This window comes from Aotus nancymaae, unplaced genomic scaffold, assembly GCF_030222135.1.
Source record: "Aotus nancymaae isolate 86718 unplaced genomic scaffold, 86718_ANA_hifiasm-v0.15.2.pri h1tg000067l, whole genome shotgun sequence".
Classification (NCBI taxonomy): Eukaryota; Metazoa; Chordata; class Mammalia; order Primates; family Aotidae; genus Aotus; species Aotus nancymaae.
The window spans coordinates 22,695,496-22,713,114 of NW_026988482.1; the positions used below are offsets into that span (position 1 = coordinate 22,695,496).

Genomic DNA, 17,619 nt, shown 5'->3' on the forward strand with positions numbered 1-17,619 from the left:
GTATACTATGGACTAAAATTTCAGGCATTCCTTGGGGAGAGGAGGCCATCAGGGCAGATCTGCTGGATTCGGCCCCAGGTCAGCCCTTTACTTCCCACATCCCCAAAATTTCAGAATGAGAGGAAACAGCAGTCAGGATCAGGAGTGTAGGCCCCTGTAGACTCCGAGCAATGTTGGACATGATCCTGATTTGCTAAATGCTGTGTAGATGATTTTTTTTTCTTTTTTTTCTTTACTTCCAGGGGTTCACCTTCAATAGATGATTTTAAACTAAGGCCACTTAAGGTTGTTGTACATAATCCAGGAGTACTGCGTTATAAAAACATCTATAAATCTGAGTTCGAGTATTTTTTTTTCTAAATATATTCTATCATAGAGTATTTTTTTTTTTTTTTGACACGGAGTCTCAGTCTATCTCCCAGGCTGGAGTGCAGTGGCACGATCTCCTCTCACTGCACCCTCCACCTCCCAGGTTCAAGTGATTCTCCTGCCTCAGCCTTCCTAAGTAGCTGGGATTACAGGTGTGCACCATCATGCTCAGCTGATAGTTTTGTATTTTGTATTTATTTAATTTTTTTGAGACAGAGTCTTTCTCTGTCACCCAGGCTTGAGTGCAGTGTCATGATCTTGGCTTACTGCCATCACTGCCTCCCAAGGTCAAGTGATTCTCCTCCCTCAGCCTCCTGAGTAGCTGGGATTACAGGCGCGTACCACCACACCTGGCTAATTTTTGTGTTTTTAGTAGAGATGGGGTTTCACCATGTTGGTCAGGCTGGTCTTGAACTCCTGACCTCGTGATCTGCCCACCTTGGCCTCCCAAAGTGCTGGGATTACAGGCATAAGCCACCATGCCCAGCCAATTTTTTTGTATTTTTAGTAGAGACAGGGTTTCACCATGTTGGCCAGACTGGTCTCGAATACCTGAGCTCGTGATCCACCCGCCTCGGTCTCCCAAAGTGCTGGTATTACAGGCATTAGCTACTGCGCCCAGCTGAGTTTGAGTATTTTTTAAAAACAAAATGTTAAACCAGAGGTGTTGCTTTTGTTTCTTCTCATCTCTAGGTGTATTTCTCAGTTAAATATACTAATAAGCAAAATGCACCAAACTTTTGGCCAATAGTTGTGCTTTAACTTAATATTTGTTATTTCATAGAGACTTGCTATGAAAAGCTTTTTATTGGCCAGGCATGGTGACTCACTCTCCTGTAATCCCAGCATTCTGAGAGGCCGAGGTTGAGACCAGCCTGGTCAACATGGGGAAACCCCGTTTCTGCTAAAAAATGCAAAAATTAGCTGGGCGTGGTGGCATGCGCCTGTAATCCCAGCTACTCAGGAGGCTGAGGCAAGAGAATCACTTGAACCCGGGAGGTGGAGGTTGTGGTAAGCCAAGATTGTGCCACTATACTCCAGCCTGGGCAACAGAGTGGGACTCCATCTTGAAAAAAAAAGAGAAAGAAAGAAAAGCTTTTTCTTTTTGAGATGGAGTTTCGCTCTTGTTACCCAGGCTGGAGTGCAATGGCGCGATCTCGGCTCACCGCAACCTCCGCCTCCTGGGTTGAGGCAATTCTCCTGCCTCAGCCTCCTGAGTAGCTGGGATTACAGGCACGCGCCACCGTGCCCAGCTAATTTTTTGTATTTTTTTTTTTTTTTAGTAGAGATGGGGTTTCACCATATTAACCAGGATGGTCTCTATCTCTTGACCTCGTGATCCACCTGCCTCGGCCTCCCAAAGTGCTGGGATTACAGGCGTGAGCTACCGCGCCCGGCCAAGAAAAGCTTTTTATTTGGAATCACTGTATAGTTATTCTTTGATACTGTCAGTCAAATTTCATTTTTACGAACTTGACTAGGTTTTATGAAAGCCCAGTAAACTAGTTTGCCCCTAAGGCAGTCAGTCATAAGTCCTATTTCCTGATGTCATGTGGTCAAAGGGGTTCATGTATAATTTAATTTCTTCCTGGAAGTCCCAAGAAAACCTGCAAGTATTATGATGAACTAGGTAGAACTACATGTCTCACATGAAATGCATCACCTTCTGTTTAACAGGGTATGGGGAGTTTTAGGACAGAGAAGAGAAGAAAGTGCTCAATTAGAATGAAGCAAAGACAATTACTCTAGAGTGGAGCTGGCCTTCCAGTCCTTAAGACTGGGGAGCAGCAGTTGGGGCTCATTAGTGAAGAGTGTCACTTTTCTCATCTTCTGGATAGTGCTGTCTGTGCTACTGATGTCTTCTTTGTGAGTTCCTAGACCAGGAATATTAACCATTGCTCCTTGGCCCTCCTTGTTCTCAGGATTCCAGCTTTCCCTCCTGGCCAGAAATGTTCAGCCTGGACTCATTCAGAAAAGGTAAGACTACAACTGTGTTTGCGACCTCTTGCCCCTTGTTATTGGGATGGACATCTGTGAGGCCTGCGAAAGTCTCTCACCAGTGTGTAGTTCTTGCATGTTTCTTTGGGTGGTTTACCAGAGTCCTTTTCTATAGCCTTCCTTTTGCTTAGTGCTTATAATCTGGGTCTCTCCTTGCCCTGGCCTTTGTGTGCATTTGCCATGCCTCCCCTCAGTGCCCTCTTCCTTATACTCCCTGCTTATTCAAATCCTATTTTTCTTTTTCTTTTTCTTTTTCTTTTTTTTTTTTGAGACGGAGTTCCGCTCTTGTTACCCAGGCTGGAGTGCAATGGCGCGATCTCGGCTCACCGCAACCTCCGCCTCCTGGGTTCAGGCGATTCTCCTGCCTCAGCCTCCTGAGTAGCTGGGATTACAGGCACGCGCCACCGTGCCCAGCTAATTTTTTGTATTTTTAGTAGAGACGGGGTTTCGCCTTGTTGACCAGGATGGTCTCGATCTCTTGACCTCGTGATCCACCCGCCTCGGCCTCCCAAAGTGCTGGGATTACAGGCGTGAGCCACCGCGCCCGGCCTCTTTTTTTTTTTTTTGAGGCGGAGTTTCGCTGTTGTTACCCAGACTAGAGTGCAATGGCGCGATCTTGGCTCACCGCAACCTCCGCCTCCTGGGTTCAAGCAATTCTCCTGCCTTAGCCTCCTGAGTAGCTGGGATTACAGGCACGCACCACCATGCCCAGCTAATTTTTGTATTTTTAGTAGAGACGGGGTTTCACCTTGTTGACCAGGATGGTCTCGATCTCTTGACCTCGTGATCCAACCACCTCGGCCTCACAAAGTGCTGGGATTATAGGCGTGAGCCACCGCGCCTGGCCTCTATTTTTCTTTTTTTGAGGTGTAGTTTCACTCTGTTGCCCAGGCTGGAGTGCAATGGTGTGATCCCTTCTCACTGTAGCCTCTGCCTCCCAGGTTCAAGCAATTCTCTTGCCTCATAGTAGCTGGGATTATAGGCACCAACCACCAGGCCTTGCTAATTTTTTTTAAAATTTTTAGTAGAGACGAGGGTTTCACCATGTTGGCCAGGCTGGTCTTGAACTTCTGACCTCAAGTGATCCACCCACCTCAGCTTCCCAAAGTACTGGGATTACAGGTGTGAGCCACCCCGTGCCCAGCCTCTAAAATCCTATTTTTCTAGGCTAGTATTTTATACCATCTCCTTCATGAACCTTTCCCAATTCTGTGACCAAACGCAATCTTTCTACAACCTTCCTTAGTCCCATACATGTTCTTTTTCATGCTTAGTCTATTCTGAATTACTCACTGTATCACTAGACTGGAAGCTCCCTGCAGCCAGGGCTGCTTGTTCTCTTTCATCATACATAGCACTTGGCTAGCATTTTGCACATAATAAGTCAGTAAACACTGGTGGAAGTGGACTGAGTCTGTATTAGACTGTTCTTGCATTGCTGTAAAGAAATACCTGAGACTGGGTAATTTGTTAAAAAACAGGTTTAATTAGCTCACATTTCTGCAGGGTGTATAGGAAGCATGGTACTGGAATCTGCTTGGCTTCTGGGGAGGAATCAGGGAGCTTTTACTTAGGGGCAGAAGATGAAGCGGGAGCAGGCACGTCATATGGCAAAAATCAGGATCCAGAGAGAGAGAGAGCTGGGAAGGTGCTACATAGTTTAAACAAGGTCGGCTGGGTGTGATGGCTCACACCTGTAATCTTAGCATTTTGGGAGGCTGAGAGAGGTGGATCACCTGAGGTCAGGAGTTTGAGACCAGCCTAACCAACATGGTGAAGCCCTGCCTCTAATAAAAATTCAAAAATTAGGGCGGGGTACAGTGGTTCACACCTATAATCACAGCACTTTGGGAGGCCAAGGCAGGTGGATTGCCTGAGCTCAGGAGTTCAAGACCAGCCTGGGCAACACGGTGAAACCCCATCTCTACTAAAAATACAAAAAGCCAGGCATGGTGGCGGGAGCCTGTGGTCCCAGCTACTCGGAGACTGAGACAAGAGAATTGCTTGAACCCAGGAGGTGGAGGTTGCAGTGAGCTGAGACTGCGCCACTGCACTTCAGCCTAGGTGACAGAGCAAGACTCTGTCTCAAAAAAAAAAAAAAAAAACAGGCCGGGAGCGGTGGCTCACGCCTATAATCCCAGCACTTTGGGAGGCCGAGGTGGGTGGATCACGAGGTCAAGAGATTGAGACCATCCTGGTCAACATTGTGAAACCCTGTCTCTACTAAAAATACAAAAACTAGCTGGGCATGGTGGCGTGCACCTGTAGTCCCAGCTACTGGGGAGGCTGAGGCAAGAGAATTGCTTGAACCCAGGAAGCGGAGGTTGCGGTGAGCCGAGATTGTGCCATTGCCCTCCAGCCTGGGTAACAAGAGTGAAACTCCGTCTCAAAAACAAAAAACAAAAAACAAAAATTAGTCATGTGTGGTGGAAGGGGTCTGTAATCCCAGCTACTTGGGAGGCTAAGGCAGGAGAATCACTTGAACCTGGGAGACAGAGGTTGTAGTGAGCTGAGATCATGCCATTGCTTTCCAGCCTTGGCAACAAGAGTGAGATGCCATCTTTAAATAAATAAATAAATAAATAGCCAGGCACGGTGGCTCACGCCTGTAATCCCAGGACTTTGGGAGGCTGAAGCAGGCGGATCACAAGGTCAAGAGATCAAGACCATCCTGGCCAACATGGTGAAACCCCGTCTCTACTAAAATACAGAAATTAGCCGGGCTTGGTGGCGTGTGCTTATAGTCCCAGCTACTTGGGAGGCTGAGGCAGGAGAATTACTTGAACCTGGGAGGCGGAGGTTGCAGTGAGCTCAGATCGCGCCATTGTACTCCAGCCTGTTGCCTGGTGACAGAGCGAGACTCTGTCTCAAAAAAATTAAAAAAATAAAAATTAAAAATTAAATAAATAAAATAAGATATCATGAGAGGCTGTGTGTGGTGGCTCATGCCTGTAATCCCAGCACTTTGTGAGGCCAAGGCAGGCGAATCACTTGAGGTCAGGCATTCAAGACCAGCTTGGCCAACATAGTAAGACCCCGTCTCTACCAAAATTACAGAAAATTAGTCGGGTGTGGTGTATGCGCCTGTAGTCCCAGCTACTTGGGAGGCTGAGGCAGAAGAATTGCTTGAACCTAGGAGGTGGAGGTTGGAGGTTGTAGTGAGTTGAGATTGTGCCACTGCACTCCAGCCTGGGTGACAGGGCAAGAATTCATCTCAAAAAAAAAAAAAGATCTCATGAGAATTTACTCACTTTCACAAGGATAGCACCAAGGCACCAAGGGATCCACCCTATGACCCTCCAGCAGTGGAGATTACATTTCTTTCTTTTTTTTTTTTTGAGACAGAGTTGCTCTGTTGCCCAGGCTGGAGTGCAGTGGCAAGATCTCGGCTCAGTGCAACCTCACCTCCTGGGTTCAAGTGATTCTCCTGCCTCAGCCTCCTGAGAGCTGGGACTACAGGTGTGTGTTGTCACACCCAGCTAATTTTTGTATTTTTTAGTAGAAACAGGGTTTCACCATGTTGAACTGTCTGTTCTTGAACTCCTGACCTCGTGATCTGCATGATCTGCCTGCCTTGGCCTCCGAAAGTGCTGTGATTACAAGCAGGAACCACCGCACCTGGTCATCTGTTTTCATGTTGTTTGAAAAAATTAATTTCTGTCATCCTGGGCTTTTTTTTCTTTGGCTAACTATATGTAAGAAAGAAGGAAAAAACAACTTGAGATTAGTGTGGACAGTACATATTTTTTTTTAGCTAAAATTATCACTTTGTGTTTACTTACTAACCAGTGAGCTTTGTTGTCTACCCACTTGTAAAAGGTCAATGAAAACAGGTTTTCTCATGGTAAGAGTGTCTCTGAATTAATAGCACTGATTTTTTTTTTCTTGTGATCCGGACTGGAGTACAATGGCGTGATCTTGGCTCACTGCAATCTCCGTCTCCTGAGTTCAAGTGATTCTCCTGTTTCAGCCTCCCAAGTATCTGGGATTACAGGCATGTGCCACCATGCCTGGCTAATTTTGTATTTTTAGTAGAGATGGGGTTTCTCCATGTTGGTCAGGCTGGTCTTGAACTCCCGAACTCAGGTGATCCCCCTGCCTCAGCCTCCCAAAGTGTTGGGATTTATAGGTGTGAGTCACCGTGCCTGGCAATAGTACTGATTTTATAAAGAGATGGAAAGCTCTATAAAAATCATGATCTGGCTGGGCACGGTGGCTCACGCCTGTAATCCCAGCACTTTGGGAGGCCAAAGCAGGTAGATCACGAGGTCAGGAGATTGAGACCATCCTGGCCAACATGGTGAAAACCCATCTCTACTAAAAAATACAAAAATTAGCTGGGCATGGTGGCATGTGCATGTAGTCCCAGCTACTTGGGAGGCTGAGGCAGGAGAATCACTTGAGCCTGGGAGGAGGTGGAGGTTGCAGTGAGCCGAGATCATGCCATTGCACTCCAGCCTGGCAACAGAGCGAGACTCCGTCTCAAAAAAAAAAAAATGATCCTTGGCTGGGTGCAGTGGCTCATGTCTGTAATCCTAACACTTTGGGAGGCTGAGGTGGGTGAATCACTTGAGATCAGGAGTTTGATACCAGCCTGGACGACACAGTGAAACCCCATCTTTACTAAAAATACAAAAATTAGGCGGGCATGGTGGCAGGCACCTATAATCCCTGCTACTTAAGAGACTGAGGCAGAAGAATCGCTGAACCTGGAAGGCAGAGGTCGATGTGAGCAGAAATCCTGCCATTGCACTCCAGCCTGGGTGACAGAGTAAGGCTCTATCTCAGAAAAAGAAAAAGAAAACTCATGATCCTCCTTTTCCCCACGTTAACAACTCTCTGATATGACAGGGAGATGGTCCGGGTGACAGAGTATGAGGCAGAATTTCTTTACAGTTTGTGGGAGGCAGCATAGCCTTACTGAGCAAAGGTTCTGGACCCAGATGCTGGCTTCACAGCACAGCTCTGGCTTGGGCAGGTGACTGAGTCTTTCTGTCTTCATTATTTAAGTGGATCTTTGGTCCTCATTATTTAAGTGAACCAAATCACAGCACCTCTGTAGGGTTGTTCTAAGGATCAGATGAGTTAATACACTTAAAGAGCTTAGAATGGGGCCTGATGCCTTGTAAACTCAAAAGCCATGTTGTTGTTAAGGAGCTTCAGGATATAATAACAGTCTGATTTTAGACCTTGATTTCCACACAGGTAAGTATTGTATATTGACCAACAACCATTTTATGCTTGAAGGTCTCAGGGAAACCATTAATCACACAAAGAGTCACTGCTTTAAATGTTTTTCTTTAGGCAAACCTATCTTTTCATGGTTTCCTGACTATAAGGGTGAATGCCATATCATGTCTTCTTTTTTTTTTCTTTTCCTTTTGAGACAGGATCTTGCTTTGTGCCCAGGCTCTCAGTGCAGTGGCATGATCTCGGCTCACTGCACCCTCCACCTCTTGGGCTCAAGCAATCCTCCCACCTCAGCCTCCTGAGTAATTGGAACTACAGATGCACATCACCAGGCCCCACTAATTTTTTTTTATTTTTACTAGAGACAGGGTTTTGCCATGTCAGCCAGGCTGGTCTTGAACTCCTGACCTCAGGTGCTCCGCCTGTCCCCAAAGTGCTGGAATTATAGGCAAGTCACTGGGGCCAGCTTCTCCTGTCTTCTGAATGCTGCTAGGACTTAGGGTTTGCATTATGACCTTGGCAATTGGTTGTGTGTGGCTTTGTAACATTTCTATTGTTGTATAGAACTGCTTTTTATTTCTTATGGAGTTTTCCTTTATTTTTTATCAAAAAAAATGTTCTTTGGCTGGGACCAGCCTGGACAACATGGTGAAACCCTGTCTCTACTAAAATTACAAATATTAGGCTGGCTACAGTGGCTCATGCCTGTAATTCCAGCAATTTGGGAGGCTGAGATAGGCGGATCATGAGGTCAAGAGATCGAGACCATCCTGGCCAAAATGGTGAAACCCCAACTCTACTAAAAAATATAAAAATTAGCTGGGTGTGGTGTTGCACACCTGTAATCCCAGCTATTCAGGAGGCTGAGGCAGGAGAATTGGTTGAACCCTGGAGGGGGTGGTTGCAGTGAGCCAAGATTGTGCCACTGCACTCCCGCGTGGCGACAGAGCGAGACTCTGTCTCAAAAAAAAAAAAAAAAGAGGCCAAGGCGGGTGGATCACAAGGTCAGGAGATTGAGACCATCCTGGCCAATACGGTGAAGCCCCGTCTCCACTAAAAATGCAGAAATTAGCTGGGTGTGGTGGTGCACGCCTGTAGTCCCAGCTACTCAGGAGGCTGAGGCAGGAGAATCGATTGAACCCAGAAGGTGGAGGTTGCAGCGAGCTGAGATCACGCCACTGCACTCCAGTCTGGTGACAGAGTGAGACTCCGTCTCAAAAAAGAAAATTACTGGGTGTGGTGGCGGGAGCCTGTAATCCCAGCTACTCGGGAAGCTGAGGCAGGAGAATCACTTGAACCCGGTAGGCAGAGGTTGCAGTGAGCCGAGATCACATAATTGTACTTCAGCCTGGGTGACAGAGCAAGACTCCATCTCAAAAAAAAAAAAAGTTTTTTGCCGGATGCGGCGGATCACGCCTGTAATCCTAGCACTTTGGGAGGCCAAGGCGGGTGGATCACCTGAGGTCAGGAGTTTGAGACCAGCCTGACCAACATGGCGAAATCCCATCTCTACTAAAATTACAAAAATTAGCTGGGTACAGTGGTGCACAGCCTGTGATCCCAGCTACTTGGGAGGCTGAGGCAGGAGAATCATTTGAACCTGGGATGCAGAGGTTGCAGTGGGCTGAGATCACACCACTGCACTCTAGCCAGGTGACAGAGTGATACTCCATTTAAAAAAAAGAAAAAAAAAGTTTTTTGAGACAAGGTCTCACTCTGTTGCCCAGGCTGGAGTGCAGTGATGTGATCACTGTAACCTTGAACTCCTGGGCTCAAGTGAGTAGTTGGAAATATAGGCATACGCCACCATGCCTGACTAATTAAAAAAAAATTTTTAGGGGCTGGGCACAGTGGCTCACGCCTGTAATCCCAGCCCTTTGGGAGGCCAAGCTGGGTGGATTACCTGAGGTCAGGAGTTCAAGACCAGCCTAACCAACATGGTGAAACCCCATCTCTACTAAAAAAAAAAAAAAAAAAAAATTCAAAAATCAGCCGGGCACGGTGGTGCGTGCCTGTAGTCCCAGCTACTCAGGAGGTTGAGGCAGTAGAATTGCTTGAACCCAGGAGGCGGAGGTTGTGGTGAGCCGAGATCGCGCCATTGTACTCCAGCCTGGGTAACAAGAGCGAAACTCCGTCTCAAAAAAAAAAAAAGAAAAAAAGATTTTTTTTGTCTGGGCACAGTGGCTCATGCTTTTAATCCCAGCACTTTGGGAGACCAAGACAAGAAGATTGTTTGAGAGCAGCCTGGGCAACATGATGAGACCCCATCTCTCTGTATTTTTTAAGAAATAAAATTTTGGGCCAGGCATGGTATCTCACGCCTGTAATCCCAGCACTTTGGGAGGCTGAGGTGGGTGAATCATGAGGTCATGAGATGAAGACCATCCTGGCTAACATGGTGAAACCCCGTCTCTACCAAAAATACAAAAAATTAGTTGGGCGTGGTGGTGCACACCCATAGTCCCAGCTACTTGGGAGGCTGGGGCAGGAGAATCACTTGAACCCAGGAGGCGGAGGTTGTAGTAAGCTGAGATTGCACCACTGCACTCCAGCCTGGGTGACAGAGCAAGACTCCGTCTCAAATAAATGAATAAATAAATAAAATTTTAAAAAGTAACTAAAAAAAAAAAAATATATGTATATATATGTGGAAACAATCTTCCTATGTTTCCCAGGCTATTCTCACACTTTTGGCCTCAAGTACTCCTCCTGCCTTGGCCTCCCAAAGTGTACGGACCACAGGTGTGAGCCACTGTGCTTGGCTTGAGTTTTCCTTTTACATGTTTCTTTGTTCCTCATTATGAAATTATGAGCTCCTAGGGTGTCATGAAACTTGAGCAGAAATGTAAGTTGATGTGAAGCTTGAGGCTCCCAAGTTTGTCTGACTGGGGCTTGAATATGGCTTTCCTTAATATTAGCAAGGTGTTAACTTACCTGATCCTGTTTCTTACTCCCTGTCTTCAGGACTACAGTGAAGTTATTAAAGCTGAAATACAGGAAAAGCACCCGGCTGTGGTCTGTGCTCAATTCTTAGTCTTGGGCATGGTATGCTCTTGATACATACTGGAGAGCTATGGCCTCCCTCAGCATGCAGTATGCTGTGAGGTTGCATGATTTAGCACCTGCTGTGTAGGAGACACTAGGGTGAAGTGAGCTGTATTTCAGAGATGCTTCCTGGTACTCTGGAGCTTATAGTCTCAATGGGATGGGCCATTTGATGGTTCTGATAGAAACAGCTATAGCATAATGTAGTACAGCTAATCTGGAGAGAAAAGAAAAAAAAATAAAAAAAGAAACAGTTATAGCAATTCCATGCAGCATTGTGGATGGTGGCTCACTGGGTCTTGTGGCTAGCTACTGTCTTCCCCATTATGTGATTTAACAAAGCCGTTGGCTAGAATGCCCATATGCTGAGTAAGTTACTTGTTACTGCCCTTGCCAACATCTCAGCTGTCTGATTTCTTACTTTTAATGCTATCTGATTCAGGCTACAAAGAGCAAGCTGAACAATAAAAAAAGAAAAAAAAAAAGAGCAAGCTGAGTCTTTCACAGCCAGCACACAACTTTGAAAAACATTGGATCAATAGCAAGAATGTAAATTTTCTCTCTAGCTACATAGTCAGAAGTGAGCCTAATTAAGTTGTGGGATTGTAACAGCTCTCTCCCAATTGCCAAAAATGCTTAATGAGATAATAACTAATCATTGAATCATTTATTCTTTTTTTTTTTTTTTCAATCCAGCATCCCTGGATGTGAATGAGGACCCTCCTTAAACAGGAATGGAGAGGTTGAGCTGGTCATTTCCAACCTTAGCTTCAAGGCAGACCTGGAATTAGTTTCAAAATAAACCTTGATCCTAGGCACTTAGTTCTAGAAGATCCTACAAGCACGTCTGCTGTAACCCTATGTATGTTTTCTGTAAAATCACATACCTGTAAAATAAAAAGAAAGAAAAAAATCACACATCTACAAATATTATAAGAGACCTTATGGGAAAAATAGAATTGGGTCCATGCAACTGCAACTTTATGACCAAAATATGACAAAAATCACTGGTGCTTGGGAAAATGCTTTGGACCACCTAGGCAGGCAGGTCAGGGTGATATGATGCTAAAAATGTACAAAGAGCAGGCCGGGCGTGGTGGCTCAAGCCTGTAATCTTAGCACTTTGGGAGGCCGAGGGGGGGTGGGTCACCTGAGGTCAGGAGTTCAAAACCAGCCTGGCCATCATGGCGAAACCCCATCTTTTTTTTTTTGAGATGGAGTTTCGCTCTTGTTACCCAGGCTGGAGTGCAATGGCACGATCTCGGCTCACCGCAACCTCCGCCTCCTGGATTCAGGCAATTCTCCTGCCTCAGCCTCCTGAGTAGTTGGGATTACAGGCACGCGCCACCATGCCCAGCTAATTTTTTGTATTTTTAGTAGAGATGGGGTTTCACCATGTTGACCAGGATGGTCTCGATCTCTTGACCTCGTGATCCACCCACCTCGGCCTCCCAAAGTGCTGGGATTACAGGTGTGAGCCACCGCGCCCGGCTTTTTTTTTTTTTTTTTTGATACTGAATCTCACTCTGTTGCCAGACTGGGGTGCAGTGGTGCAATCTCAGCTCACTGCCACCTCTGCCTCCCAGGTGCAAGTGATTCTCATGCCTTAGCCTCCCAAGTAGCTGGGATTACAGGCTTGTGCCACCATGCCCAGCTAATTTTTGTATTTTTAGTAGAGACAGGGTTTCACCGTGTTGGCCAGAATGGTCTTGATCTCTTGACCTGGTGCTCTGCCGGCCTTGGCCTCCCAAATGCTGGCATTACAGGTGTGAGCCACTGCGCCTGGCCACAAAGAGCCTTCTAATGTGAGCAGAGCCGGCAGTTGCTGAGGAAGCCCAGGTGGAGGTGGAGCTCTGAAACAGCCACTGTGGTAAAGGAGTGTGTGCAGATGGGACTAGGGGGAGTGTCTGAGTGCAGGACTTGCCCCCTCTGCAACATTTTATTGTGAACATTTTCAAAAATACTGAAATATTGAAAAAATTGTATAGCGAACACCCTTGTATCTACCACCTTGATTCTCTATAGGCACTCAGTTTTAATAAAAAGAGAGAAATAGCTGAAAGGGCTTTTTCTTTCCTGCTGAAGATTATAATTCTACTCCTGCTTTTTCAGCTCCTTTGCCTTCAGAATTTTTTGAAACGAGCTATGTTTTAATGATATCTTTCTCCTCATATACCAAGTGTATATGAGTCACTTTGCATTCCACAAATGGACATCTTTGTAGAACAGGTGGTTTCTCATGCTTCAGCTGTCTCTGCTCCTCTTCTGCCCCATTTACTATACTGAAACGAGGAGGACAAAGAGCACAGCTAGTCTCGCACCCCCCAGACTAGTGACTCTCAAAAGGTCACCATTTAGGTGGTTTAAAAGGGCCTTAAGCCTTCCTTACCCATACATTTCCATCTTCCCGTGGAAGACTCAGTGAGTGTCTTAATTTTCATTCATGTTCCTCAAGTTTTTGGGACTTCTTAGAAAAGTACTTTGTAGGTTACTAATAAGTAGCATTTAGCCTCCAAATGAATGGAAATATTTGGAATGGCAAGTTGTTCTCTGTTAGAGGGAGAAGGCTGGTAAGTATGGGTTGGGTCTAGTTTTAGCTCTCAGGCTGGACACACGTAGTCCAGTCGTCCCTCTCTTGCCCAGCTCTTGGAGGGAAAAACTGATTTGAGATTTGGTGGCTGAGGTAGCCATCAGGGAACCCACAGCAAAGGTGTAGGTAGCTACCATAAGAGGAGGATACATGGTGCTTTGAGTTGACGTGGTACTGAGGCTTTCAGCTTTCTCCTGTTGTCCTGTCACATCCTCACAACTTAAGACGAAGAGAAGTATGTAGGATGGGTGTTAACCTTGTAGCGGGTAGCTAAGGGAACAGGAAAGAGTTTGAGCACTCTCTCCAAGGCTGTCACGTATCACATCGTATGAGACGCTTGCCTTCTTCCTGTGTGGCATTGTTAGTGCTGTTTTGCAGAACCTGTGGCTGCTCCCAGCACCATCCAGCAGCCCTGCTGCCCAGAGCTCCTCACGGATGCTCTGCGTGAGTCAGTTCAGGGGTCTGTAACTGTGAGGGGTGAGAACATGTCGCCCTGATGCCCTCTCTCTTTCCCCAGATCGGGCCCAGCACAGGCAGCGTCAGTGCAAACTTCCCCCACCCCGCCTTCCACCCATGTGTGTCAACCCTGCCCCTGGAGGGACCATCTCTCGAGGTAAGGGAGGAGCCTTGCCTCCAGCAACAGCTTGGTCCAGGGTCTGTGGGGAGGTGGGTGGCAGTGGGAGCCCTGGTGCCAGAGCCACAGGCCTCCAGAAAGCGAGCGAGGAGGGGTGGGGTTAGCAGAGCTGTTGAAGCCCTGAGGGAGAAATGGAAAGGTCCAGGTTTGTTCATGATCCTTGGACTCATGGCCTGGACCCTGCAGTCTTCTTGGGCCTCCTTGTGTGGCCTGAACTAAAGCCTAGGCTCAGTTTGGGTGGTTCTCTCAGCACCAGCATGGAGAATCTGCAGGGCTTGGGCGTTGAGGCTCCTAGAAGTCCCTGATGAGGTGGCTCAGAGAGCAGGGTGCTTGTAGCAGGGCTGGAATAGACAGCCCTGACTCAGTCCTAGTGCTCTCCATCTTGGAGGCTTTGGGGATACACACAGATCACTTTCCTGTCTCCCCTGTGGCACCTCAAAGCACTTTACTGACATTAAAATGTGCCTCTCAGTTCATTTGGCAAGGTAGGTTGTCCTTTTGATTGGGGAGAATGTTAGAGCATCAGGTAAGTGGCAGCTTATCTCAGGCTTTACCAGTACCCAGGGATGGGGCCAGGGATAGGACCCAGGGAAGCATCTCTGCACACGAGCACCTCCTCTCCTCCCTCAGACTTATTATTTTGAGATGGAGGTTCATTCTTGTTGCCCAGGCTGGCTGCCATGGTGTGATCTAGGCTCACTGCAACCTCTGCCCCCTGGGTTCAAGTGATTCTCCCGGCTAATATTGTATTTTTTGTAGAGAGGGGGTTTCTCCATGTTGGTCAGGCTGGTCTCAAACTCCCAACCTCAGGTGATCTGCCTGCCTTAGCTTCCAAAAGTGCTGGGATTGTAGGCAGGAGCCACCGTGCCCAGCTCCCTCAGACTTATTTTATTTATTTATTTTTTTAAAAGGTACCAGCTCTTTATTTTTATTTATTTATTTATTTATTTATTTATTTTTTGAGACGGAGTTTCACTTTTCTTACCCAGGCTGGAGTGCAATGGCGCGATCTCGGCTCACCTCCGTCTCCTGGGTTCAAGCAATTCTCCTGCCTCAGCCTCCCGAGTAGCTGGGACTACAGGCGTGCGCTACCATGCCCAGCTAATTTTCGTATTTTTAGTAGAGACGGGGTTTCACCATGTTGACCAAGATGGTCTCGATCTCTTGACCTCGTGATCCACCCGTCTTAGCCTCCCAAAGTGCTGGGATTATAGGCGTGAGCCACAGCGCCCGGCCCTATTTTTATTTATTTTTATTTTTATTTTATTATTATTATTATTTTTGAGACGGAGTCTTTCTCTTGTTACCCAGGCTGGAGTGCAATGGCGCGATCTTGGCTCACTGCAACCTCCGCCTCCCGGGTTCAGGCAATTCTCCTGCCTCAGCCTCCTGAGTAGCTGGGATTACAGGCACGCGCCACTATGCCCAGCTAATTTTTTGTATTTTTAGTAGAGACGGGGTTTCACCTTGTTGACCAGGATGGTCTCGATCTCTTGACCTCGTGATCCACCCACCTCGGCCTCCCAAAGTGCTGGGATTACAGGCGTGAGCCACCGCTCCCGGCCCCTCAGACTTATTAATAGACATTTCCATTCCTGCTGAGGTCAGTGCTCCTGGCAGTCTTTCTGACCCGACAGCTGCTCTCAGGCTGCCCCATAGGCTGCCTGTTCACACCCCTCTGCCTAGCGGAAGGAGCACTGTTTTAGGTCATAGAGTCATTGCCTCATCTGGAGACAGTGTGTCTACTCTAGGCTCTGTCTATAAAGTGCTTTGATGGTCAAGAGCTCAGGAGGGGTGCGGGGAACACAGAGCACCTCAGTTTCTGCAGCCGATGCTGCTGCTGCTGTGTCCCAGGCAGTTTCCACACCTACTGCCCTCCTGCTGCCGGGGTCCTGACTACCGACAGCAGGATAGAAATGAGTACTTCTAGCCCCCTCACCATTTGACTTAGGTTTTAAAGAAATGCCAGCCCCCCTACCGTTACCAAAACAAGAGTTGATTGCCCTTTTTTTTTTCTTTCTTAAAATGCCCTGTAACTCGAAAAGGCTGAACGTTAACATTTCCAACATGGCAGGTGAGTGGCTCTGAGAGTGTCAGATGTGCTTTGGCTAAGCTTGAAGAAGGTTAGTCTGGGTTAACGAGGCAGCCAGCTAGGCAGTGCCTTCTTGAGCACACGCAGAGGAGAACACTTCCCCAGAGAGCACAGACCCCTGGGCCTGTTGGTCTCCTCACAGCTGCGCCTCCAGGAGGCATCCGTGGGTGTATGCATTTTGCCTTTACTCTCTCAGCTAGAAGCAACAGCCTGTTAGCCTGCAGATAGTGATTAGGCCTCTCCCGAGTGCTTTCTAGCTCATTAGAGGCTTCAGTGGTGCTCCTGCCCTTAGGAGATGTGTTGCAGCAACAGTCTCTCTGGTGTTCACATAAGCAAAAGAGTGCACAGAAAATGGTGGCCATTTGTATCCATCACAGTATTCAGCAGAATCAGATTTGGAACTGAAAAAAATGATCACCTCCCTACCTTCTTGACCCTCCTCCCTCCACTGCCAATGTCTTCCCAAGGCTTCCTTCCATGGTAAAGGGTGAGTACATCAAGAAACTCACCTCTGGCTGTTCTGTCACTCTGCCCACCCGCTCAGCTTTGAGACACAGAAAGCACCATGGGATGACACTTCTGGCAGGATCTTGGGGGCCACAAAACTGATCTTTCCTGTCCATTGCCTTGTATAGATGTGTCCCCTCTTCTTGATGTGGTGGTTTACGTCAAGAGACTTGTGGCTGGCCAGGCGCGGTGGCTTACGCCTGGAATCCCAGCACTTTGGGAGGCCGAGGCAGGTGGATCATCTGAGGCCAGCGGTTCAAGACCAGCCTGGTCAACCTGGTGAAACCCCATCTCTACTAAAAATACAAAAAATTAGCCAGGCGTGGTGGTGGGTCCCTGTAATCCCAGCTACTCAGGAGACTGAGGCAGGAGAATTGCTTGAAACTGAGAGGTGGAGGTTGCAGTGAGCCGAGATCGCACCACTGCACTCCAGCCTGGGTGACAGAGCAAGACTCTGACTCAGAAAAAAACAAAAAAACCAACAAAACAAAACCAAAAAAGAAAAAAGAAAAAAAGAGACCTGTGGTTTATGTGGAAGAGGAAGCCAGGAGGACAGGTGGTCTGGTGCCCACCTGGCTCCCATAGCTCCCCTTACCCCTCTCCTTGCCAGCCAAGTGGATCCTTTCTTGCCATTTTGACCATGTGTAAAATATCTAAATATGGTTAAGTTGCCAAAATATTGGCTGAGACTCCCGGTTTCTTTAGGTGTTGGTGGTCCCTTCTCTTTCCCTCCAGAAGTTCTCTGCTCTTCCCCAAAGCCTGAACCTATCTTGGGGTTTCCTCCTGATGCCTTTTTCTGGGGCCACCAAAGTTTCAATTCCTAAAGCATCCTCCCATGTATTCAGCAGATCCTTTATACCTTAATTTTGTGCTGCTTGGTGTAGTTGTTTAGCACATGTAGTACCAGATGTCATACTCAATTCCAGAAGTAGATAGGGAGATCGCTGAGCCAGTTAAACCCTTTATTTTTTCAGAACTCTCCTTTTTCACAGGCAAAGGAGTCAACTTTCTCTCCTCCAAGAATATGGAGAAGACTTAATGTTGGTGTAAAGAAAGGGGAGCATGCCTCAAGCCCTCTTTCTTTTTTTGCCTTTGTTTTATTTTGTTATTTATTTATTTATTTATGAGATGGAGTCTCACTCTGTCACCCAGGCTGGAATGCAGTGGCATGATGTCAGCTCACTACAACCTCTA

The 17,619-nt window shown here is 47.1% G+C and overlaps 1 protein-coding gene across 4 annotated transcripts in view; it reads left to right on the forward strand.

The window, feature by feature from the left end:
• The window catches only part of DHX30 (DExH-box helicase 30), a 50,688-nt gene that overhangs the window by 4,463 nt on the left and 28,606 nt on the right, over positions 1-17,619 (forward strand). The window contains exons 3-5 of one of the 4 annotated variants that reach the window (XM_012473832.2): positions 2,292-2,346; positions 13,710-13,805; positions 15,872-15,900. In XM_012473832.2, the coding sequence (XP_012329255.1) occupies positions 15,894-15,900 (7 nt within the window). In that variant the 5' untranslated portion in view covers positions 2,292-2,346; positions 13,710-13,805; positions 15,872-15,893. The other 3 variants (XM_012473828.2, XM_012473829.3, XM_012473831.3) reach the window with 3 other exon arrangements.